General features: G+C 35.3%; 3 protein-coding genes across 3 annotated transcripts; 1 reads left to right on the top strand and 2 right to left on the bottom strand.

Moving 5' to 3' along the window:
* Positions 1–583: 583 nt before the first annotated feature.
* On the bottom strand, positions 584–11,018 carry LOC130814958 (transcription initiation factor IIF subunit alpha). The gene is made up of 9 exons (XM_057681259.1): positions 10,674–11,018; positions 10,425–10,583; positions 5,926–6,071; positions 5,168–5,541; positions 4,120–4,238; positions 3,330–3,497; positions 3,035–3,238; positions 2,714–2,926; positions 584–991 (listed from the first exon to the last, which is right to left on the bottom strand). Exons 1-9 carry the CDS (start codon positions 10,842–10,844, stop codon positions 902–904), a joined length of 1,644 nt encoding a protein of 547 aa, XP_057537242.1. The 5' UTR covers positions 10,845–11,018; the 3' UTR covers positions 584–901.
* A 1,199-nt stretch (positions 11,019–12,217) lies between these two features.
* Positions 12,218–19,544, bottom strand: LOC130814936 (spliceosome-associated protein 130 A). Its single transcript, XM_057681223.1, has 4 exons — positions 16,381–19,544; positions 13,864–14,355; positions 13,280–13,435; positions 12,218–12,552 (listed from the first exon to the last, which is right to left on the bottom strand). Exons 1-3 carry the CDS (start codon positions 19,378–19,380, stop codon positions 13,298–13,300), a joined length of 3,630 nt encoding a protein of 1,209 aa, XP_057537206.1. The 5' UTR covers positions 19,381–19,544; the 3' UTR covers positions 12,218–12,552; positions 13,280–13,297.
* Positions 19,545–20,937: 1,393 nt separating this feature from the next.
* On the top strand, positions 20,938–27,159 carry LOC130815082 (fumarylacetoacetase). The gene is made up of 14 exons (XM_057681423.1): positions 20,938–21,349; positions 22,942–23,020; positions 23,185–23,243; positions 23,342–23,466; positions 23,707–23,781; positions 24,098–24,173; positions 24,356–24,455; positions 24,581–24,640; positions 24,721–24,791; positions 24,906–24,968; positions 25,114–25,175; positions 25,663–25,759; positions 25,869–25,994; positions 26,825–27,159. The coding sequence occupies exons 1-14, from the start codon at positions 21,146–21,148 to the stop codon at positions 26,885–26,887; spliced, it is 1,260 nt and encodes a 419-aa protein (XP_057537406.1). The 5' UTR covers positions 20,938–21,145; the 3' UTR covers positions 26,888–27,159.
* Positions 27,160–27,180: the final 21 nt, after the last annotated feature.

Here is a 27,180-nt window from a genome sequence, read left to right as displayed (position 1 = left end):
ATGGATACATCAAATGGAGTATAAATGACAGATGAGACCAAAAGAATAGATGAATTTTTAAGTTAAATTAAAAGAAAATAAAGAATAGATGAATTTGTAGGTTAAATTAAAAAAAAATTGAGAACCATTGAATAAGAAAAGGTGCAAAATCAGTAGAACAACCTAAAATATTAAAATATTATTACGTGTAATTTTTTTTCTTTCTTTACTACATAAACATGTACTTAAAATTAATTCTCTTAAGTACTATGTGAATAAATGTTGGAACAGGTAAAAGTAGACAAATAATTGTGGCTCAGACAAATACACACATCACACAAACGAGCAAACATATGCTCCGGCTAACACATACTGAAAAGGCAAGCAAAGTACACTAGTAACGGCAGATTGTACAAGAGATTAGCTGGCTGAACGAGCAGCCTACGTGCTCGATTGAGCACTCTTTTGGCTCGGCTGAGCAACTGTACATAATGCTTGGTTTCCTGTGCTAAGCATTCATTTGACTTGTATGGCTTTAAGGAATTGATTCATCTGACTTTGAGGGCCCTTGAAGTCAGAGAAGAGTGGTGGAGCTGAGACAAGGTTCAAGAAAAATTCTAGAAAGTACTATAGAGGCTTGAGAATAGCTCTCTGCCTACAAATAAATTGTGTCATTGTACTTGCGCTTCTAGAATTAATACATTAAGCATAAAACCAAAGTAATATGCAATAAAATACAGAGTTCGAATGACATTATACAGATATTAATCTGACATTATGTATAACTAATCTGTAAATGGATTTTACAGCTTCACAATTATCTTGATTCTGTATTGGCATTGAAAGCACTAGTTCATAAAAAACTTAGTTGCAGGGGAAATCTCAAAAATAGTGCCTGAACTTCAGAGTACAACACCAGGATTTATCTTCCCCTTAAAACGACGTAATTCTTGTTATTACTCTTCTGTATCTTAGATATCCTCTTCAAAATTTCTGCAAACGCCTTCTTGTCCTGCAGAGAGAAACCGGCAGAGTAAGAGCAGAAAGCATAGCATAGCTTAATTATGTGTATACCAAAACAACTTGAAAGGCTTAATTTTCACGTTTAGTTAATTTCTTCTCACCTCACTCTACCCACTAGCCACTGCTCTAACAGTTGCCTCAGACCACACCGTTACATTTACACAGTCCCATCTTTCTTTGGTTACTTCTCAACACAACCACATCCTCTTTTAGTATTTACATGTGGGGTTTTGGGACCTAGCAGCAAGGCCACCCAAAAACAGCAGACGATGGAAGCACAAGGGCAGCAAAAATCTTTATCTATTCAGTGTAAAGTTTACTTGATTCTAGAACCTCTCTTATCTAAAGGAAAAAAAAATCAAGAACCTCAGATCTCTACAAAGTTTTGAAATAACTAATGTTCTTTCTGGTTGGATCAAGAGCCACACAAAAGTTAGCAATACCAAAAGTCCTAGCATTCATGACCTCATTGAATTAACCTTTTACATTAAACCCGAGAGAATTGACCTAGTTTGATGCAGTACTAAGACATTCGGACACAATGAATTTGGAAATTCAGAAGTGTTGGTTAAGAAGTGAAATAAATTAATGGTTAGATGCAAATGCTAAACTCATTGTGATATACAAATAGCAATTGATTAAGAACTAACAAAAGGTAATCATGGCAGACCCAACCTGTAGGCCTAGAGCAGAAGTCTACATCCCACAGGTTCATCACTCCTATTACTGTAAACTCACACAACACTTCATGTTTGCTTTTAATTAGATGTGATACTATGGTTAAATACTTAAAAATTTAAGCAATCACAAAGGGTGTAATTTAGATTCTGAAATGGATAATGAAAATCAACCATTGAGTGAAAAATTCAACAGCTTTTTGTTGACAGCAGATTGTGGTATTGTTTTCATCGTTTTATATAGTTGTGGTCAAAATTTCAACAGATCCATCTTTGTCTAGTCAAAATGTATCAAAGATGAAGGCACGGGATTAGAGATTTGTTTTGAGAATCATGAATGGAATCAGTCAACTTACTCTTATATTTGTAACCTATTCTAAACTCTTGGATCTACCGCAGTCATGAGCATTGCTGCTGCATATGAATGTAAATAATACCTTTATTTCACATTGAATTATGGCTTTATCTCACTTTGAACTTCACACTACAAAGCGGCAAGGGTCATAAGAAGAAATGACAGAAGTAAATGAACAGGTTGATAATAGAAGGAAAAGGAAAAAGTATTGACTTGATGTGTAAAAGAAATTCACTTAAGCAAAAAAAAATAAAAGAAAAGAAGCTTATTTTTGCTGGGGGACCTCAAAGAAGCACAAAAATGTGGGAAGGAGAAGAAAAACATGGAGCGAAAGCAATTCAAAGAAAGCTCTGAGTTCCATCCTAAAGAGTTGAGGATTAGAAGTCAGCCGTATCTTTCATGTACACGAAGCCAACAACATAGAAAAAGTTAGCTTCTTACATGGCATAACAAAGACTTTTGGGAGTCATCATGGACAATTGGACAGAACTGGGTCAACTACTATTTTTGTCAGGAGGAACCAATATACAAGTTACCAGATATCTGACAATCTTGCTGATCATATCTACTTTAACACAGTTCTATTAGAAGTTAAAACTGACGTACAGATTCCTGTATTCGATCACAACATCTATAACAAAATGCTAGATCCATGATCTCAAATAGAAAAAAATATTACCTCTGGTGTCTTTAGTCTAGCTTTAAAATTGCCCACAAGATCATTGGTGGTTACTGGTGCTTTTGCCAGCAACACAGCTCTTATTTCCTCTTCAGAAACAGGCCCCTGAGCAGGGGTACTTTGAGAAGATGTACCAGCCTTTGAGGATGATGAAGGTGTAGCTTTTGCACCACCATTTTTGGATACAGCTTCTTTTGTGGTAGATTTAACATCCTACTCCAAACAGATCAAATTCAGCTGTAAGAATTAAATGAGAAGAAACCTACTTGCAGTTGTTAAAAATATCAAGCCAAAAGCAGGACAGCTGAGACAGGGATTTACATTTTCAGTCTTGACCTTCTTTTGAGGAGCACTAGAAGACTTTGTATCATCGCCGTTTTTCCTTTTTCCTTTGGCAGATTTAGATGCTGGAGTTACCCTAGAAGATCCTCCAGTAGCAGCTTTCGCAGGGCTGTAATCAGCTTGTTCTTCTTTAGGGTCCTTCAACTTTGGAGCTAGAACGGGTGAAGGGCGATCTTCCTCATCCTGCAATGATATGATGTGGAGAGCAATACAATAAAAACAATAAGGACAATTCAGTTAAGATTATAGCACATTAAGAAGAACAGAAACATACTTCATCATCATCATCCTCTTCATCTTTCTTCTTTTTGGCCGAGCTGTCATCCTCCTCATCTGGATCAGAATCATTAAGCCCATTAGCTCTTCCAAGCAATTTTTTCAGCTCTCTTCCTGATTTGCTCAGTCCCCCCTCCTCCTCGTCAGCATCATCATCTTCATCATCCTAATAAAATTTACATGTTATGTTTAGCATCTTTCAGATCTTAACAGTTATTTCAACTCAGGGAGCTAATTAATCAGCGAAATCTTCTCGTTATTTATGTACTCAGTTGTGAAAAGAAGGGAGGCAGAGACCTTGGGTTGGAGATTCATCTAGCAAGGGACTTCAACTCCAGTAACACGGTGAGCAAAAGCAGCTGAAATTTAATTTTCTTTTTTTCTTAAATTTTTGTTATTCTATTTTACTTTTCCTTACTTTTTTGTTAATTTACCCTAAAAAACAGGTCATAATTTGCACAACATTCTTGGATAAGTGACTTATAGTTTAGAATATTCATGACTAATCAAAAGTTGGGATTATTCTAGAAAATCAACAAAAGGTTATATTCCAAATATAAAAAACATCCAAACTCCATATGAAGTAGCAAATGTCTATCAACACCAACCTGAATCCCCCTCCCCAAGCAAAAAAAAAAAAAAGGAAGTAAAAGAAGGGTGAGATCTGACTTAAAGAACAAAAAAAATGGAAAACTGGATGATAACCTCTTACACAAATAAAGCAAAGAAAACAAAAAAAAAAAAGCCAAATCCAGTTCACTGCTTGTACAAGCTCAATAAAAACAAACCTGCTTTATCTCTGGGGGTGCTGGAAGTTCAGGAGCTAGTAGATCTTCCCGCTCCTCGCGATCATTACCAACAGCTTCATCATCATCAGTGAAAATTTCCTCATGCTCCCAGTCATCACCTAGATTTTAACATAAACATCAGAAATATAGTTTCTCACTATAAACCCCCCCAGTGTAAGGCATTTTGATCAGATTTCCACAACCTATCAACCATTCAAGACCAAAAACTCTCTATTTGGGCAAAGCTTGGATATGGTTTAAAAATCAAGGGCGTAACTGGAGAAAAAATACAGACAATGATGAAGATAGTTAGATAGTAAAGAATAAGATAGTGGAGGAAAAAAGATGTTTAACATCATTTTCATCCCAAGAACAATTATTAGTTTCAAAATGAGAAAATTGTTTACTTTATTTGGTCCCGTTCAAAAGAAACCAAAATACTTTGAACTTTGAGGAGCTTAGAAGAGTAAGAGGTATGCCAAAGATAAACTGAATAACATGAGCAAAGAATAACATTAAATACTCCTTAGGATTTGTAACAACATATGACAGTAGATAGGATTGAATTGAGGAAACATATATGGATGATCATTGGAATTCTTCTTAATTGTGATTGGTATTAGTTAACTTTGAATAAAATATACTCTTTATTAAGAACTCTCTCACGTTGATTTGTTTTGGCTCATGTAGGATGAAGCTGACATCATATTGTTGGGATTATGACTTTAGCATTGTTGTTCCTCCATTCACCATCAATATATGTTGCCTCATATCTTCATCCCATCTAAAACTACCTCCCAAGTCCCATCATATTCATTATCCTATATGTCCACTATGATTCACTCTGATAAATGAAGCCATAAGACACTATTACTATCAAATCTAGAATGTAGACAATAATATGACATTAATATGTCAAAAAACAATATGGTTTGAGAAACCCAACTCTTTAAGCATTAAAGGAAACACAAACATGATGGTAAAGAAAGAAGTTATACACAACCTATAAAGGACTGCAGGACCAAAAACTACAACACGTTTTCCTTACCTTTCTCTATGTTGTCATCTTCGTCATCAAAAATACCTCCTGCTCGACCTTCATCTTCATCATCATCACCTGAATTTTTGTTAAGTCCAAGTCTTGCCTTTCTTTCTGCCTCCTCTTCTGCGTCATCCTCTGCCTTGTCTGAGGCATTACCGTCCTCTTCAGTTGTTGATTTTTTGCGCCCTTTTGCTCCACCAGCAGCAGGAACTTCTTTGACAAGATTTGGGTCAAAGGTAGGGAATGCAGCAGTCCCATTGCTAGCGGTTTTCATCATCCATCTTTCATAACCATCAAATAATTTTCTCCTATTTTTCATTTTCTCCTCTGCTTCTTCTAACGTAAGTTGCTTATACTGTGCCACCTTATTAAAATTGTACCTGAATGATCAAAATGAATTATCATAAACACAAGCAATCTTTGGATGAAGTTGCCTCAAGGTCCTTAGTCTAGACAATAAAACGAAACCAAAACCCTAAAATGACAAATCCACGAAAGGTAATTCAAAGGGGCCATCATTTAGGACATACAGTTCCTTTAATTATCAAATGAAATTGGTTTATTGGATGCAAGCCAAGAAAAAAAAAGGACTTGATAATCAAGAACCAGCTGGTATAGCAACAAGCTCTTTAGACTGCATCATTAATGGATAATATGTATACAGATACTTTGATTATCAAATGTTTGGATCATTGGAAGCTTAAGCCAAGACAAAAAGAACTTGTGACAGAAAAACAAAAGAAATAAATTTCCACTGAACGTACCAAGAACCGGCTGGTATAGCAACAAACTCTTTAGCCTGCATCATTAATAGATAATATGTGGCTGATTGTGCACCTTCCATATGACCCTGGTACTGTGACTGGCCAGTTTCATCTTCCAGCATCCAAGGCTTATTCTTGTACTTCTCCTATTGAAGATTATACATCAAAGTCGTTAATTTTACAAGAACAAGTATCAAGAAATGTCAAACGAAAAAACAATTGTTCGTCATGGCTCTGCATCAAGTAGCCTACAACAGAAAATGAAAGCAATATGATCCTCACCTTTCCGGCAAGTGAAACATATTAACAAAGACCATAGTGAATGTAGCTTTACATTTAGTACAGAGTAATCAAATAGACAGCAAATCAGAAAAATTAGAAATACAACTGATTTGTCAAATATACAATGATCTAATACATAAAAAGATCTCAAGTACAGATTATTAAATTTGGAGAACATATAACAAAAACATCATCTAGGTGAAGCGAGACTCTAAAACAAAACAAGCATCAGAAGAAATAGTAGAATAAAATGAAGGTTCAACTAGCTATGCCCATGCATAGCACACAACTAAATTATTTCCAATCTCCGGCCAAAAGAAAATGAGTTTGATGTTTGAGAATAGAAGAGATGCCAATGTTTAAAAAAAATTAAAATTTAGGCACCTGCGAGGGCATATTTTAAAAACAAAAACCTTTTAAGTGTGAAAATTAATTTTGATCCTAATTGCACGTCCAGGCGTATAGCGATGAACACCTCTTAATATTAATACAAATATGATCAAATTTTATTACTTAAGCAGCAAAGACCCAAAAAGAGAAGTTAGCAATTTGCCAGAAATATGGGCTGTATTCAATGAAGAATCATCAAGTTGGTAAGTAAGGCAATTAACAATGCGCCAAAAATTGTGTGATTTCGAAGGCTGAAGATTGGATGTCTGAATGCTGGTTCACAACAGAATCCAGTTGAGAAGGGGTGCATGAATATTCTTCTTCAAATACTATGTCTAAATAAGAAGCAATGCAGGTCGATTAGGAAGAAACGTTAGTATGATCAAGAGCTTGGGACAAACCAAGGCAGCATAGAAATACCAAACCATATGAATCCCTACAAAGAGACCTCAAGATTTGAGAGGAATACAAGGTTGCACCATTAGCCTTCAACAACAAGCAACTTTTGAACTTTTGAGGGTGCGGCTGGAAGAAGTGAACAAGCCCTACAAACCTTTCTCACTATCAAACACGAACAAGTTCAATAGAAAATAAGGAAAAAAGTTTTCTCTATGATTGCTTCCCTTCGTTGCTTCATCAAGAAATGTTAATTGTCAAGAGCATCTAGTCGTAATGGAAACCCAAGAACAAGATTTTCGCAAGACTTCAAATTTTTTATTTGACCAAAAATTAGATATCGACCCATAGGAAGAAGTTTCAGTGAGAATCATTCTTATATGAGAACCGTGAGAACCAATCTTCCTGACAAAAAATATGTTACTTTTTTACTAAAAATGTTTTACTTTTTGGCAAAAAAGTGTTACTTTTTTAAAAAAAAAAGATGATACTTTTAGGTATAAAGTGTTACTTTAAGAAAAAAATTCTGAAAAAAACTCGCAAAAGGTGTTATTTTTCGGAAAAAACGTATTACTTTTTATTTTGTTTATTGTTTTGAAAAATATATTTTTTTCTGAAAGTAACACTTTTTTGCTAAAAAATACCAGCTTTTTTCTAAAACAAGTCACATTTTTTTGTCCAAAAGTAACACCTCTTCTGTAAAAAAGTAGCACATTTTTATCAGGCAGATTGGTTCTCACGGTTCTCATATAAACTTAATTCTCACTGGAACTTGACCCTTGACCCATAAATTGAAATTGACCCAACTCAAAAAAAAATGTGAAAAAATGAAAAACATGGGTCCATTTTTTGAACTGTTTTTTGAAATTGGTCAATCTTTTTATTTCCATGCCATCGCTTTGGAGTTGTAACCCACTATATTTCCTTGTCTATTTTTGTGGTTTAAGTTTCTTGTTAAAACCTTAAAAGCTAAAATAACATCCCATTAACCCAATGTCACTATATAATGATCCATTATTATAAGAATCAATTTTACAAAACAAAAAATGTTATGGTATTAAAAGTTATCTAATGATAAAAAAATTTAAAACCTTATCCTATTCACTGGACTTGAATCCCGATCACACTGAAAATGACCCAATTCGAACAAGTCAAACCAAAAACAACCCGACACGAATATAAACCTTTCAAAAAATGACAACCCAAAACTAATTGTTTGACCATATATCTAAGCCAAATTTCTCATTGTGTTTCTTACTAGGAAAGATCTGTTACTTGTTTTGGATAAAGAATCATCATTGACACTGTACCAAATTGTTAAGAAACAAACTAGGGAGCCTTGTAGACTCCCCTTAAACTAAATGCATATCTATAAACTCTATATTCTTTTTTTTTTTAATTATTTTCAGTAACGATTCTGGTTTTCTTATATGGACTCTCATTTCATATGAATTTCTTGAAAATACTTTCTTTCTAAACCATAGAAAAAAATTGCAGATGTTGTGACGATTGCTGTAACAATCGCGATGTTGCAGACGTGGCACCTCTTGGTTACAACTTGTCTCGCTGAGATCGCTATGTGAATTTTTAACTTGAAAAAATCCATTTTGTCATTATAATTAAACCTTTCTTGAACTTATATAAGTTAAAGCTGATAATTGAACCTAATACACTTTAAAAAAATATAATAATGGATAATATGTTGGAATAACACCATATAATGGTGTTACTCCATGATGTTTAATCACATGTTAAATTACGTGGTTTTGCAGTTCGGTAAGTTTTAAATCTATATGTAACGTAACGGCCTCTTTTTTATTCCATTATCTCAGGAGACTGATACCCTTTAGATAGGCTACTTTCAACAAAGTATCCAAACTAAAACTCATGCTAAAAATTATCATTTTACCTTTTAATTATCGGCTTTCTATGCTCTTTATTTCTAGATTTTCACTTTTGTTTCATCTATTATCCTAAGAGATTCTGAATCTATTAGTTCTAGTGACATAGCTTGAATTACTCAATTCTGTGTGCATAGCAGGCTCTTGTCCATAAGTTAAGCCAGAAGGGAGAGAGTCTTGTGGCCAATTATAAAGATATTTAAAAGCATATTGCATGGCTTGTAAGTTTGAGTCATTCCCTAGCATTACTCTCTACCATTTTGAAAATACCAGCACTAGGATCTTGTTAGTAGATTTTGCTTGTCATTGGCTTGACATGGAACAGTAGAAATTCAACCTCTAATTAAATATCGTTCTAAATACACTAAAGCCTCAATATTTCATTTTTTGAATATCTTCCTTTTCCATTGATCTTACTTTTTCCTCCTTTTCAATAACTTGCAATAACTATCATCCTCTCTTTTAGCTATTTTCATGTTTATAAGGGTTAATCTTTTGATTTAACATGAAACAAAGCCCATTACTAGACAAAGATAAGAATTGATCAATAAGATAATGGCAGAGTTATATAGCAACAGACTCATTTCAATTTCTCATCCCTCCATCACTGTTAGTCTTGATCCATATAAGTAATATCCCATACCTTTATCCTTATTGCACTCTCTCTCCTTCCCTACTTCCAACAATTTCAATAAACCATAGACTAATATACTATTGAGTTAGTATTCTTTCCTAAGCTGTCCTCCAACCTTCTGTTTCAAATACACACATGCAAAACTACTGCAATAGTTTCATTTTAATTTAATGTCCTCATTCATCTATGACAAGTGATCCACCAATTTTTCCATCCAACACACTCATATCTGCAACAACACAACCACACAATGCCTAATAACCGGAATACATGAACTAATAGGTTTCCCCTAGTAGCCCCACATTAAAACCTTCATAACACGCCAATCACATTCTACCATACACCCGTTCATTCCCATTCCCATTCCCAAGTTAAACAAAATTCTCTCCAAGTCTTCCATTCAACTTGTCATCCTCCACGTAATTAGGATCAAATACATATCATGACCCTTCTGACACATAGCCAGCCAAAATCAAGTGCGAAGTGCTCTTTTGAACATCTTCAGATTTTTAAAGGTCTGGAACCCAATTTATTCATGGAAACCAAATGTAAATGTCAAATGAGACTGAATGGTGATGAGCTAATGGAAAAAGAGAACTATATACGAATATAAAATCTGATAAGAGTCAATACCAACCCTGCAATTTTCACTTCATTCAACTCATTTACCAAATTTCAATCTTTAAAAATCTTCTTGTTCACATCAATTATTATAGTCTCTCTAATAATTAGGTTTAACCTTGTCGAAAGAGAGTACCAACTTAGTTATTTTTATAAAGTGTGACCAAAATGCACTAATAAACCACAAAATTCTATTATCAGTTTGTGAAGAAACCAATCCCACATTTATAAACCACAAAACTTCAAGTTTTAAAAATCACAAAGCTAGAATGCACCTTTAAAGTATCGGTAATCTGGCGACCTTGAAGCCCTTCTTTCTGCAAAGTCCATTGATTTTCCGCACTCTTCTTCTTCGAGAAATTTGGCAAACCGGTAGGAAATCTGCCTATGAAGTAATTCTTGTCATTGGTCGAGCTCGCTCTAACATTATACTCCTATAAAATTTTAACATCAACAAAAGAATACAATCGAAAACCAAAATTCCAAATTGAAAAAAAAAAAGAAAGAGACAAAAGTCTGTTTACACGAATTAATCGAGTGACAACAGCGCCACACTCGTAGCATTTAGCACGATTTTCCGCCATGGCTTTGCCGCAGTTACAGCAAAGCGTTAGATGTTTGCAATTGCTGCCATAGAGATCACTCGTTGACCCGCACCCACCGCATGTAGGTTTCAATATCAAATCAAACGACATCTCAGAATATTTTTGTAGGGAATCGCGGGAATTGGGAAAAGGATAGAGAGAATTTTGGTATGATTATAGAATTAGGGTTTAAAAGTTCCTCATAGACTTTAATTTTGTTTGATTTGGGGAGCAAAGATTGAGCTGGCGGATTGTACTCCCACCGTTACTTTTTATTTCTCCATATTCATATATTCATTTTTATAATTTTATCTTATAAAATTTATGATAAAAGTTCAAAACTTGATGACACCAAAATCTAAGCAAGTACACCCTCTCTTCTATAAAATTTACCCGCTCTAAAAGATTTATTTTTATTTTTAATTATAATTTAATATTTTATTTAATTCTCATTCATACATTTAAGTTACATTTTCATTTTATCATTACATTTCTCCGACTAATCCATATTGTTTATTTTTATTATATGTTTTTTGGTTTCTCTATTATTTTACCCCTTGTCTTGATTGTTTTCTTATGCTTTGTGTTTATTATAATCGGTTGATAGAGTTCAATATTCATAAGATCGAGTCTGATAATGACGAAAAATATTATTGTTTAAAGTAATATAAAAAAGGCTAAGAGAAAAAAGAGTAAAATTAGTAGTACTTGTAACAATTAAACAATAGGGTTTTACTATTTCAAACCATATTTGTTTGTATCTTGCCTTAGCAAAATATGATCATAGTTGCAAGTAGTTTAGAACCTATGCCACTTATGATAAACATCAAAATCAAAAAAATTAATCCAATCAAAGAATTTGCTACTACCCATAGTCTCAAGAGAAAGCACTATATAATCCAAACACCGAAGAATTTTAAATCATATAATACAAACTCTAAATAACACAAATATATTCTTATATAAATACAAGTCCATCATTTCTTATTACATTCATAGATTCAAGTTCTCTTCATTTTATATGCATCTTTTAATTCACTTTTCTGTAATTTATACATTTATTTACAACCAACACAACGATTAATAAAGTGAATAATAAAATTTTAGAAAAATAGATAGTATAAATAAATTGCAGCAAACCCCTTATGCGAAATGGGTTGGTCAATTCACACCATCTACGAAAAGATCAATTTTTCCTTTTGCCGGTAAGAGTTGTCATCACCACGAAACAAAAAATCGTTTGAGGGAGACAGTCTAAGATCAATATACCACTCACAATTCCTAATACCGCTAAACCTTCACTTCTGTCCGACTACCCTGCCATGGTTGAATGGCTTAGCTATGGACATGAAGATGACAGCTACTTGCAAGTTGCAACCCAGCAAAATCTCAAACAAACCAAATTATATGGCGACATGATCTTCGACTTGTGACCATGATCAATAGCTTGCAAAACAAAAAACATCAAGACTCAAGACCAAATATTTTTATCTAGAAAGAAAAAATATTGCCGTTTGCCTGTCTCAAGTCGCAAAAGCTAAGACGAGAACAAGTGTCAAGTTACAAAATTTTCTGTCATTACTAATATACAAAATAAAAGAATACAACATAAAACTCTAGCTGCCATACTAAAAGAAGAGTCTTCAGTAACCTAGTAAGGCTAGTTCTATATCTGAACAAAGATTACAAGTTTTCCTACCATCGTGATTTGAATCACTGAATGCTGCAACCAAATTCTCTCTTCCAGGGCTCATGAATGTACGTCGTGATCAGTAGAGAAAGTGCATAAAATTGCTAGTGGCCGTGGCCATGCCCGTGCCTGTGCATATAAAATAAAGCTTAGATTTCAATAGTGTCCAGGTGCTAATATCAAAAACACATACAATGGAAACATTTACACTCTAAGCATTATTGGACGATCACAGCAAATTACTCCTGTCTCACTCATTTTGTTACATTGCAGTTTTCAATGCGAGCCTCTTATGTAAGTGTAGCAAAATGAGTGGGACAGCACATCGCAATATCTATAGCATAAAACGCAGAATAAAATGCCTATGAGAACTTCATTTCATGAACTTTGCAATATATTGAAGGTTCCAAAAATGGTCAAACACTAATGAGTAGAACAAGAACACAAAAGTGTTGTCCAGTCAGCTACTACAGATTCAGATATACAGTGTACTATGATTTTTTTTAATTACATATGACCAATGACAAACTTTAATTGGGTTATTGAATCGTCTCTTCTCCTTATTCATCATGAAGCAGTAAAGAACGGACGCTTTAACATAAAATTAGAAACACAAAATTAGAAATCAGATTACTAAAGACAGTAACGACTCCAACAGGATCTCTCCATTGGCTTCTCACAAATGTAACCTATAATTTAGCAACATCTTAATCTACTAAATTAAGGTGATCAAACTGTATTCTTGATTTCTTCAGCATACAGAATACAACAAACTCTAATCAAGGCAGTATGAATCACAGTAACCATATAGAAGAATTACAAGACAGCTCAGGAGAAATTTTGGGAATCTTCGTACCTTTTAAGTTAATCTGCCTCAGATAATCTTATTTCGGATTTCTTCCAGTTTCTTTAGAATCTCTGCTGGGGTTCTGTCCAATTCATCAGCAATCTTCCTCTGCATGTCCATTGGCAGTGTTGGAAACTGTTCACAAAGATCGCCATCAATCACATCCTACAACATCATCAACAATGTTTCAGCTTACAATATCAGTTAAAACAATAAGTACTTGAAAACAGCTTCACACAAAAGAGCAAGAGGAGAACACACTATCGTCAGGATTACAATGAAAAATAACTCAAGGGGTAATAAATCTCAAAATAAGCGGTGATAGATAGAATGAGTGGGCAGTGCTTGAAAAGAGTCGGTGACAACTGTTATTTTCACTTAGAAGTATTTTATTAATTATTACCCTGAGGGGTGGATAACTATTACCCTCGTTGAGATAAAATTTTACCTTGTCATCATCCTCTCCCCCCAAAAAATACATTTTATAGACTACATTTGATGACTTTTTGCAAACTCAGATTAACCCCTGAAGTTGGTTCCTTATAACCAGCACACACTAAGGTTCATTTCTACAAAATGGTGTTAAAGCATACCTTAACAGGAAAATATGCAGATCTATAGGCCATATGATCTCTGCCACACAGAGGTGGGTGCTCCTGTCTCAAATGCATTTCCAGATGAGAAAAAAAGTCAACATCATCACGGGAGGTAAAAGGAAGAAATGCCCCTACGCTCCCCATTACAGTTCCATATATGATACATTCTCCACCACCAGGTATGAGAGACGCCTTCTGCAAACTAGATACAACATCACCAACATGAAACTGAACAATCTCCTCAACCTTGTTAGGAGCACCATTTAGTTTACCCTGCTCCCATTTAATTTTCCCACCTGTTGGGTCCTCTTCAATCTCATCCGAAACATCCTGAGGTAGCCGAACAAAATACACATTTCCAAATTTATCGGCACCAGCCATTGTATCAAAATCTACATGGTGTGATGCAGTTAACCATCTCGGATAAACATCATCAGCAAATATGTATAGCTGATTCTCATCCCGTCTATACTTGCAATAATGGAATGACTGCAAATGACAAAACAGATTGTCAGACAAATAAATGAACTTAGAAAGTAGCACCAACGTAGTGCTTGATAGTTTATAATGTCAGAAGGTTCGTGTTTGCTTTTCAAACTTAGAAATAACTATTAGGCACTCATATACCTTAGTAAGTCTTAGTAAGAGTAAGAGTGTAAGACACTCTAAAGTCAAGCACACAATGTTAGATCACTGAAGATATTTTCGATCTGTTGTCATAAAGATAAAATCTCTCGATCTAAAAATATGGTTATGCACATACACTGATGACAGCACACAGGCTCTCGATGAAAGCACCTTGAACAAAATTTTACCAAAGCCAAGAAAACAAATAGATAACAAATGGGAATTACATCCTACCATTCTAAAAAGAGTTTATATACGTCCCAATCAATCTTAATCATTGCTATGTTTGCAGTAGCTAGATAACATCTAAAAACCCAAGCTAAAAAACAAAAAGAGATCGTGTTTTAAGCATCAAATCCTAGTAGCCAAGGTTACTGTACTCCGAACAACATCCGTCATAACTGGTTAGTCAAATGCACTACAGCAAAATGGTAGATAGTAAAAACTGTGTACATTTTCAAATGAGGTGAACATTGTATTTTTCTTGAGTTCTGGAACATAATGGTGTAGAGCAAAATAGTTCTTAAAGACTCTTAGTGACTATTGGCAAGTAGACAGTCACTGATTTAAATAAGGATGGCAATTTATTACAATTCCACGCCCTGATCCGATCTGATTAGGCTTCAAGCCAAAAAACAACCATTAATGGTCACAATACTCTCTTTGACCTTTGGCCAATTAAAATTCAAGAGCCTTAATATTTTCCAACAGCTAATAAGAGTTCCCTATCAACTATCAAAATTGCAATCATCAGATTCAAAAGACTATTATTCTCAGAATGTCAATACTTCATCTTAAAAGTTGATTATAGTTTGTACAATAGAAACAATAAAATAGATAGAAACAGCAGGCAAGCTTTCATATCTTTTACTCATTGGTTTGTAACAAGTTTACAGTCCACGTCTGCCATCACATGTCATACTCTACTAAGAGACAAACTAAACTTAGGGAGCCACAAAGTTGAAAAAAATTCCTTCAATTGCCTACGCAGGTACACTTCCTCCCTCACAAAGACTGATACTCGCTATATCCACTTAAACCAACATATTCACACATTAAAGTTGCTGACAATGGAGCACTTTTTCTCCCTTCATACTCCCTCTCCCATATATACCTCCCATCTTCATCAGGTTTAGGCTAAGTTGACATGCGGTCATCCATCTCCTCCTATCCAATTTGTTGTCTACAAACCTTAACTCTACAAATAAAACATAAATCACAATGGAATAAGAAGTTCCATTCCATTGTTCAACCCAGCACTCAATATATAGAAACAGTTTATAATATTTCCCTTTTATCTGATTTATGTCCTGTTTTGTTTTATTTAAATACACATGCACACCCTTAATTAAAGCTAAGTTTTGATGAAAGCAAGATCCTTTTTCAGAAAACTGATTTACAAAAGTGGTTTTCAATATTTTTCCTGAAAAGCAAAACAGCTAGTATTATTTTTAAGCCACCCATAACTTCCACTATTTTTTTTGGAGCCACCTTTAATTGTGATCTATTCTATGAATCACCCCTAATTGTTCTAACGTTTATCCAACACCAACACCCAATTTGGCCATCCTCCGTTAGTTTGTTCTACCCCTTCCTCCACCTGCAACAAGCAAGCGCCTCCTAGATGGCATTTGGATAATATAGATTTATGATGTAATTATTAGATAACAATCAGCTATATTAGTAATTTATGGTCAAGTTTTGAGTTGACTCTTAACAACAATCACAGAGGGAAGAAGGGTGCACTCATTTTAGATTCGAATTAATCAAGGATATATGTTGTGAAGAATGAAGCAGTGAATAGTCAAATTCTCATACTTATTTAACAAACAGAAGCAATCATCTACAGCAGTAATTGTGAAAGCATAACAATTTAATAGAGCTTACCTCTTGGATGTCACCCACATATATACGATCACGGTAAGTGTGTATGGTGATAATTGTGTTAGGAAACAGCTTATTCTCACATTTTCTGAGCAATTTCCTCTTGCCCAAATCATAAAGCCTGAGCACAGGTCCTATTCCAGCAAGTAATCTCCCTTGAAACTGGGCTAAAGCCAGTGGAACTCCATCTACTTGGGTCTTGTGCAAAAGCTCAAGTCTTCCACCATCAACAAAACGATAAATGTGAATATATGCTGCCTCGAACGATCTTTTAGGGAAAAACTGAAGGGACTTTGCAGTACCAACAGCTAATAGAGTCCCATAATCCTTATCATGGAAATTCACAGTACAGATGCTGAATGCAGCCTCATTATCCTGAAGCTCAAGACAACAAGTAGTTTCCTCTGTTCTGGGGTCAAGAACCCGAATGCAAGAAACCCATTTCTCTTTCTCTGCTTTAGGATACCCATATTGCTCATCAGAGAGCTGGTTATCTTCATCTTCATCGCCATTTTCCATCTCAATATTACCATTCTCATCCACCCCAATACCAAAGCATTCCTTCTGCGCAGCCTCCCTCTCTTCTGCAGTTAATGCTCGGTTATCACTCTCGATCATCACCAGAAACTTCCGCTTAGGCTGAAGCACAAATTTTCGTGGAGTGTACCTTAACGGAATTGAAGTTTCATTAAAAGCCTCACCCAGCCTCTCAATAGTGAAAACCTTTAGTGCCTCCGCGGCAACAGCGACTACACCTTCTGCACACTGATCAGATGAAAATGAGGCCGCGAATTCAAGTGTGCCACATGTAAGGGGTGTTAAAAGGAAATGGCCCTGATATATGTACCCAAGCCAAGGGCGACTTGACAAGCAAAGCATGGCACGCCGACCTCGTACAATAATTGAAAACAGTTTGGGAGCTCTTAGTCCTAAAAATCGAGAACGGGAATCAGAAAGCTGACCAGTTACCATGTCCACAACTGTCCTAAACAGGACACCATTCTGCAGACCAGCATTTAAGAAAAGACTAGCAGGATGATCAGCACCGTCCTCACCTCCTGAAGATGCCTGAATCTCAAGAAACAGCAAGGACTCAGGGGGTGAGAACACACTTTGTAAGCTCAGCACTTGCATACAGTCATCTGGATCCAGAGACAAAATACGGATAGTATTATCGTAAGATCCAACTGCAAGGAAACGAGATCTTTGTCTACCTTCTGGAACTGGGGCAATGTCCAAACAAGCCACATCTCCCGGCATCTCATGCTTCTCCACTTCCATTAACTGACCATTTATATCCACCTCAAAGTAAATAAGCTCTCCCCCACTGAGTGCAATGACAACTTGAAGCCTATTGTACCCAACCTTAACAATAGTTCTCTTTCCAGGGGTTCTCCACTCATTGATACGACCATCTTCCCTAATATGTCTGATACCACTAGGGTGCACTTGCATAAGAGAGTCATCGCCAATTAGAGATACAGCAAGAGAAGGAGTGGTATCCAAAAACCCACTATCACTAACTTCTTCAACTGTCTCACCAATTGAGAGTACAAGAGTGACACTAGCAAACGAGACCACGATATAAGCATCAAATTCATCATTGACATTCTTTTTCACTGTCCAAACAGCGTTAGGCACACCAGGAAGTGGAGAGGTAGCCATCTCGGTGATTCCCAAACCAGGCCTTAGTATCCTTAAAGATGAACGAGGACCTTGACCACAAAGAGTAAAAATCTGTGGTGTCTCTTCCTCAAAAAGATTAGCCACTTTCATGTCCATTATTGGCATCAAACTCTGAACTTGGTCAACTCTAAGAAGATTTTTAAGCTTCCTTGGTTGGAAAAACACAGGCTGGAAACCTTCCTCAGTTTCTAGTTCCATCATTCTAGCAGAGGAGGACTCTACATCTGGTTCATCTCCAATAGCTTGGAACTGATACAATGCATGATTACCAAACTCAGACGACGCAAACAAGAAACCAGACTTCAACACACACATTGAAGATGATACCGGAATTGTATCAAAATACTTTATCTTCAATTCTGTAACACCCTCGTTGCCATGTTCTAGAGTAACCTTAAATATATCACCATACTCCGTCTGAAGCAAAAAGAAAAACATTGATTTCTGCTTATGAGTTGCTGCAGACACTATCAAAACCCCACGCTCAGCCGGCAAATCAGTTCTCCTAGGAATTAAAGCCCGCACATCAGGATGCCCTTGATTTTTATAAATCACAAAATTTTCAGCACACACCAAAACACCACTAGGCCCATCCCCCCCACCAGGCACTGTAACAAGTATATTAGCACCATTATCCACAGGTTCTGACCACTTCCTAGACACATGATTAAGACCCAAATCGAGCTCATAAAATGTCAAATGTTTCTGCGCCTCAGCCGCAGCTTGACCAGTAGAATCCTGATCAGCCTCGGAGTAATCCATCTCAATAGCAGCAAATATAGGATTATCAAACCCACAATCAACTCCACAAATTGAGTACGTTATCGTATGCGACTTATGCGCCTCTAGAGGCGAGGAAATAGTTAACCTAGCAGCGGTATCCCTATTTAAGACATAAACAAGTTTCTGCTTTTCACAAGCCCCAATCATAACAGCCCTCCCTTTTGGATCAATAGCCAAGTACTGACCCGGAACAATTCGACGACAACCCGACTTCCCAAACGTTTCCTGGTGCACTTTATCAAATACATTCTTCTCTTTATTATATTCTAGGATAACAATTCGACCCGAATCGGAACCAACAACAATGTAATCCTTTTGAGAACCAGTAAGCCTAAATTGAGCTAAAGAACGGATAGCACCGAAAATATCAACAGAAAGTAGGGTTTGGATCTTACCACTGTCGTCGGGTCGAAGAAGATCAAGAACTTTACCTCTAGCAACGACAATTTCCTGAACTTTACCTCCGGAGAAGTTTCCATTGATGGCACAAATTATACCGGTAGGTTTTTGAAGAGTTAAGCTGTAGAGATACATTGTTTGTAGAGATTGGAGAAGCCGGAAACCCTAACAATGGTATTTGAGAGGAAGTGAAAAGGGTTTGTTTAATTCATTTGGGGAGGGGAGTACTAGGGTTTAAAGTGTTCTAGAAAGGAGTGAGGTTGAGACTTGAGACGGGTTTATATTGATGTTAAACGAACATGAACAATCATTTGTTTAGCTGTATTAGATCACTAGATTAGATTAGATCATAAGGTATGGGTAAGATTGAAAACAACGATCATGATCATTATCATACTCAGTTTATTTCACTCATAGAAAAACTATTATTAGGATATTGGGAGTGAAGGAAAACGGCAACTCATACTCGTAAAGGAGACTGCGGTCAAAAAGTCTCTCGGCTAAGAAACATCTTCAAAGAATAAGAATTTGTCAAAAATCCTATTGCATGCTATTGAAAATTAGCAACTCTTGTGTGAGACGTCTCTCAAATACAATACAAATGATAATACAAGTATAAGAATTTGATTATCGAATTTGACAATAAAAATAAGATTGTTGAAGAATATAATAATACAATTAGGTTAATGACTTACTTTGCATAACAAAAAACCTATTTGACATTCCATAAACCCCTACTAGGGCTAAACAGAGTTTGATCTAAATCGTAAACCAAATCGGACCAAACCGTAATTTAAATATTTGGTCTGGTCTACGATCTAAATGGTCTGGTCCGGTTTTTTATTAAAAAAAACGATTTTCGGTCCGGTCCCGGTTTTAAAATTTTCAGACCAGACCGGACCGGAAAACCGTAATAAATTCCGGTCTGGTGAAAACCGTAAACCGTAGACCGGAACCCGTAATTTCCATTTTATTTAAAATTTTAAATGTTAGATTTCATTTAATTCGACAATTGATCAATGTAAACCCTGAGTTTGTTCCCTCTTTAATGAATTATAATCGTTTAATTGATCAATTTTGCAAACTCCCAGAGCCTCGTGTAGCTCATAGAATTTTGTTTGATATGCTTGATAGGGGTCATTGTCCTACTATTATTTCCTACACTGCTTTGATTAACAGGTACTGCACGTATGGTGAAATGGGCTCATCACCTTCTCTTATCTCTTTTTGATTTTTATGATAGTCTTGTTCACCGTAGTGCTAATATCGTAGCTCATACGGTAACTCGTTGGAACTCGGATTCTCTTGGAAAAGTTATTCATATATATCCTTTCTCTCAAAGTCATGTAACCCTAACTTTTCTTGACTTAATATAATTGTCGCACGTATTATTAAAAAAGAAGGGAAATTACACGTGGTGACTTTGAATTTTTACTTTCCCACAAATATTTTTTAAGTCCATATGATGACTTTGAGCTTTTAACTTTTCCATTTGGTAGACAAAATGTTAAGTTTTTCATTAGATTAAGTATTTATTTCAATTGAATTTCAAAATATATGGTCAATTAGATTAATCAAAACTTTTATTTTTTTGAAAAAAATATCATTATATTGAATAAAAATAAAATTAATTTATTTTTTAAAAAAATTCATTTATTTATCAGTTGAAAAAACTAAAAGATCAACATCACCTCATGAATTAAAATCTTTATTATTCGCCTAAAATAAGAAAAAGAAGAGCCGGTATTTCTACCAACCACCTGTAGAAACTCGTGAGAGTTTATTTCGTGTAATACTTCCTCTCCAATTCTTCTATTTATTTGCCACCATACTTACCGTAAATACTCTGCTTAGTTCACTCTCTTTACACTTTCTTTAACCTCTATTTTTGCCGGAAATAATGGCGACGAGGTCGTTCGTTGAGGTTTCGCCGGAATCTCACTTCCCAATCCAGAATCTTCCATACGGCGTTTTCAGACCCGAACCCGGTTCAGTTCCTAGACCGGGAGTTGCCATCGGTGACTTTGTTCTTGACCTCTCTCAAATTTCTTCTGCTGGTTTATTCTCTGGTCCGATTCTTAACGGTTCCGATTGTTTCAATCAGGTCCTCTATCGCTATTTCTCTTTCCTACTTATGCTACTGGCAAATGTTGATTTATGTTTTGAATGATTTCGTTTTCTTTTGTATTATCATACAACATAATTCAAGTTTGGTCATGATTTTTCCTTAAAAAATGGAAAATGTTAATTAATTTTTCTTTGTTTGGTTTGATGGAGAACTCTTATGGGAAATAGTAAGTGTAGAGAATGGAATGGTGGAGGAAAATTGGTTTCTGGAGTAAAATGCTTGCAAATTGAAGAAAATTCCTTTCCCTTATGAAACAAAACAACGGAAAACATAAGTTTTTAGGAGGATCTTTTCCCAAACCAAAAACCCTTTTGGTAATTTATGAAGTAGTTGGGATTTTTTTTATTTCTTTTATATTTTCAATTTCATGTTTTGATGTGTGTTAGTTCAGTCTTGGCTTTGAATCAGAAATGATGGTACATGTAAGCTTTGAGCCAGAGATGATATATTGGACTTCTTTTTATCACATTGTGTAGCTAGATTATCAACATTCTATTACCCCAATGTCATTCTGTACCTAGGGTGGGGTTTGGGGGTCCGATAACACTAACAAAGAGGTTTTTGATTAATCAAATAAATAGAAGGTACATATGATTTAATAAGTTATTTTACTCTAGTTCATTATAGTCTATTTTACTAGTACAATCTCTCAAATCCCAATTCCAATGAAGTTTAATTTGGTTTGAAATGGAGAACACAATGCATGATTACCTTTCCTTTGCTTGATTTAATAGAAAATTGATTTGAGGGGAGAGAAAACATGATTTCTTTTCATTGGGAGAAAAATAATTTACATAATGTGGAAAACTCTTCCATTCTAAAATCTGCAAGGAAAACGAGGGTAATGTCCTCGCAAAGTGAACAGTTTAAACATTTTGGATGGGTGTATTACCTTTTGCCCTGATTTTGAATGCTAAATATGGTCTTTTCATCGTTTATTAGTATACGTGTCTGTGATGGCATCAAGAAAGTAGTTGATTGTAGTTGGACTTATTAACCAGGGTTTCATGTTGAAAGAAACAGAAATAGAAATATCAATCACAGATATGAGATATCTCTACTCTATGGCCAGTTAGTAAAGACATCATTTGATTAGAATTGCGAATATGAGCTGAAATTGTGTCGAATTGATACCTATTTAGCAGAACAAATCATCATTAGTATCTCAACTTTTATGAAAAAATTCTTATATATGCATTACTCCTTTGGCCTCTTAAATTTACTACAAATTGCATTTTAGTTTGTCCCACCTATATTTTTTGTTTTAGTGTCGACTCCACACCGTATCATCAATTTGTATCTACGTATTTACTCTCTTTTTGTTCCATCCACACATTTCAAATATTTTGTCTTACCTAAAATTCAACAACTTAAAAAAGCAATTATTGGTACTTGTTGCAAATTCAAGGGGACAAATGGGTACATCTACATCTTTTTGTCATGTGGAAATTATGTCAATACATGATATGCAAGTAGCATATAAATTTCTACTCTAGGCTACCGATGCTAATTTGTACATTTTGTTAATGAGTGCAGCTGCTAATCATTCTTTTCTGATTTGCAAGCAGCCTACACTCAATAAATTTATGGCAATGGGAAGGCTTGCATGGAAGGAAGCTCGTGCCACCATTCAGAAGCTGCTATCAGGCATACTCTTTATCCTTATTTCATCTATCTTCATGCTCGATAAACATTGAGGCTTAACTTGTCAATTAGTGCTTATATTGTGCTTGAAATTTCAACGTGTGACAACTGATAGGTCAAACTTTTATCCATTACGCTAAACAGATTTAATGTCTATCCTCATACAGAAAATGAGCCAACATTGCGTGAAGATGCCAGTCTGAGACAGAAAGCACTTATTCCCATGGTAAAATACTCTTGTGACATGACTTTTTTGCATAGAAGATAGAACTGAAATTTTATGATTTCCATATAACAATTAAAGTATTTGGACTTTCTGTTTAGAGCAAGGTGGAGATGCTTGTTCCTATGACTATTGGAGACTATACTGACTTCTTTTCATCCATGCATCATGCAAGGAATTGTGGGCTCATATTTCGTGGCCCTGAGAATGCAATTAATCTTAATTGGTATGACATGTGGAAATCATGTACACTTCTTACTTATGCAAAGCTGTAGATGATATTAGCAACTAAGTGAAAACAACCTCTTTGTTATTACAAGAGTAAGGTTGACCCCCTAAACCCTACCTAGACGGAAGACACATGTGGTAATAAGATGTTGTTATGACATGTGTTGTTTCCTCAAAAAGTTCTGAATTAGATGTTGTACACGCGGTTAATTGATTTGGTTGAATAATTATTGGGCAGGTACTATGTTCCTATTGCATACCACGGGCGTGCATCTTCCATTGTCATCTCTGGAACTAATATAGTGAGACCAAGGTCTGATTTTAAGTTGTATTTTGTTTCCTTGTTCTCCTTCCAACTATTCCTTCTTTTTCTATCTATATTATTCAGAAGGATGGTGTGTTATTTCTTATTAGTTTACCTATGAAATGTGGTACTTATTTGTTTCATTGGGCTCATATATTGGATGTTAATTCGCTTTTCTGTGATGAGCTCTTTGCTTGCAGTGAAGGCGCATTTTTCACTTCAACCCTAGCTGCACTACCTAAATGAGCTCTTGTATGCATCTATTCAAATACCTTTATAATAGCTATGTCAATACTTATTCTTTTCAATTATTCCAAATTTCCAGGGGTCAGGGACATCCAGCGGCCAATTCTCCTCCTTACTTCGGGCCTTCAAGGAAGTTAGATTTTGAGCTTGAAATGGTACGAACTGTAGCTCCCTTATAATTATCATTATAATGTTGCCATAGATAAGAGAATTTACATAGGAATTTGAGTTTGCTAATTAAATTGGCCACTATTGGTGGTGGAAGAACCCAATTTTTCTGACTAGACACTTGCTTAACAATAGTTCTTAGTCTATGTTCGTTCTTTTGATAATGCAGGCTGCTGTAGTTGGTCCAGGAAATGAATTGGGGAAGCCTATTGATGTTGATAATGCTGCTGAACATATATTTGGGCTTGTTCTGATGAATGACTGGAGTGGTAGATCTATATGTGCTTATCTTAGTTTTTGATTTGAATTTCCTTTATCTGTCAAAAAGCGTTGTTATCATAATTGAGCTCTTTCGTTCTTCCATTGACAATTACATGGTTAAAACTTTCTACAGCTAGAGATATTCAAGGTTGGGAATATGTGCCACTTGGGCCTTTCTTGGGGAAGAGTTTTGGTATGATTGTTAATCATAGTGGCTGTTTAGGCTTTGACTTCACACATTTCAACTTTATTATCCTATTTTGTTTTCTGAAGGTACAACAATATCGCCATGGATTGTGACCCTAGATGCTTTGGCACCTTTTGCTTGTGAAGCACCAAAGCAGGTACTTGGATGCATCAAGAAGTTGGTCTCTTGTATTATTTGCATTATCTAACACCCAAGCCAGGTACTTGAAGCACCAAAATTATGCTGATTTGATACCACTTTGCAATTATAGGACCCTCCTCCATTGCCATATTTAGCTGAGAAGACATCTGAAAACTATGATATACAGTTGGAAGTAGGTTGCTGTCCTTTTTGAATTTCTCGGATTCTGGTAGTTGATCTAATACCCTGTTAGTTCTACAGTGTCCCACGGCCTGGTCAATTGCCCTTATTAAGTTTTAGCATTCAATTTTAGTGACATCATAGTCTCTTGATATAAGGTTCAACTCAAGCCTGCCGGGGAGGATCCATGTGTAGTGACAAAGAGCAATTTTAAGCATTTGTAAGTATCTCAATATCAATCCTCAAATCTTCCTTGAGGCTTTAAATTCATATGTTTTACGCTCTAGAACGTCTCACTTTAGTGAATATTTGAATGCAAGATTCTGCTGCATTAGAAGTTTGATTACATACACAGCCATCCTTCTTTGTTGAGCTCGGAAATGGATACTATATACTTCTATGTATGGTAAATAGTTGACTAGTTAGCTATACTGTACATTGTACAATGTACTTAAGCTATTGTCTAGGCATAAATTCTAATTATACATGGGGAAAAGTATCTTTAAATGGTTGATTACGGCATTTATCAATCATTAATAAATTTAGTTGTTATTTGTAAGGCGGTTAATTATTCTTAACCTAAGTTTTTTGTCTCTTATTGCTACATTCTTTTTTCTTGCTACTGTGAATGAAATTCTCTGAAACCTTTTGGTACCTTCTTGACCTTATACTTTTGGTCTTGCACAAAATCTTTTCAATGGCTTCAGGTACTGGACAGTGACTCAACAGCTTGCTCATCATACAATTAATGGTTGCAATTTAAGGCCTGGCGATCTCCTTGGAACGGGGACCATTAGTGGTCCGGTAAGTATTGGTCATGGCGTGATCTTAGAACAGTATTCCATGAGATTGATCATTATATTGTAGGTTACTGAATGGTTGAAGCACTTGAATCTGTTTAACATGCTGACAGGAACCTGATTCTCTTGGATGTTTGTTGGAGAGAACGTGGAATGGACAAAAGCCAATTTCTTTGAATGGAAAATCTAGGACATTCTTAGAAGATGGAGATGAGGTTATCTTTACTGGTGTTTGTAAGGTTTGTTATCTTTTCAATCTCTGTTCCTTGAAATATTCAATTTGCCGACTATTGAATTGAGGTCACTGTATGTCTGCTCTCAGAATCACCCTTTGTCATTTTAATGCTTTTGTACTTGAATGCAAACAAATTAAATAAATTTTTAGCTACTAGTTTTATTTCAGAAACTGTAAAACAAAGCCTCAAATTAAAATCAGGAACTTCCAATACATTAGCAGGAAGTATTGGGTTTTCTGGAACACCTCGACCTTCAATGTTTACAACTTAAGAGCTTTGTTACAAGCAGTGTAGAGCATATTTCCTTTCTCTTGTCGGGTAATAACAAACATTGTGAGTTTTAGAAAGTATTCTCCTCTAGCTATGATGCAAGAGTATTATACTCGGACATGCATAATTGTTGGCTAACATTTAAGGGAAAATAAGTTTAATGGATTACTCATTACCAACTTTATTTTATGAGTAAAAGTATGTTTGGGTCTTCTAAGTTCAAACATTTTCTCATAAACTCATAAAAATTGAATTCAAACGAAAAAAAACAAAGTAGATGCTTGTTTTTGTTTTAGTAAAGTCTATGATATGCAAAAGTCTATATATATTGACTAATCATTCCTTCCTAGATTTGAACTGTTAAGCGCCTGAAATCACTTCCATAACCCTTACACAACTTCCAAATTGATTTATTTATTGAAGGTTTGAAATGAAGGTTCCTAATTTGCATTGATCAGGAGAAATCACTGTTAACCTTATAAATCTATTAGTTGTAGAATTTGTTCAATGCTTAACAATCGGGCGTGCAATTGAAAGGGTGAACTTTGCTGGTTTCTATGCAGGGAAATGGTTACAATGTTGGATTTGGAACATGTTCAGGAAAGATTTTGCCTTCCCCCTTGTAAGGTACTCGGTTGTATTCTGTATTAGTGATAGTATCACTGAAAATCAATAACAATTGTGTTTGAAACTTCAGCCCTGCGCTCGACACTGATCAGCAGTTGTTTCTTAGCTGATTACACAGTTAGATGTCAAAATCTGTTTGTACAATATGTTTACATCCGTGTATATCTAGTGTTCTCAAACTCTAAATTGCAATTCTCGTCCTAGTGTATAATGACTATTGTGAAATGCAACTCAAAATTAACTTCTATAAATTATAGTTGATGTAAACTTATGATTGATGCTATGGTATCGG

This window comes from Amaranthus tricolor, chromosome 6, assembly GCF_026212465.1.
Source record: "Amaranthus tricolor cultivar Red isolate AtriRed21 chromosome 6, ASM2621246v1, whole genome shotgun sequence".
Taxonomy (NCBI): Eukaryota; Viridiplantae; Streptophyta; class Magnoliopsida; order Caryophyllales; family Amaranthaceae; genus Amaranthus; species Amaranthus tricolor.
Note: the sequence above shows the minus strand (reverse complement) of the source record. Positions and strands in the feature narration are given on the sequence as shown.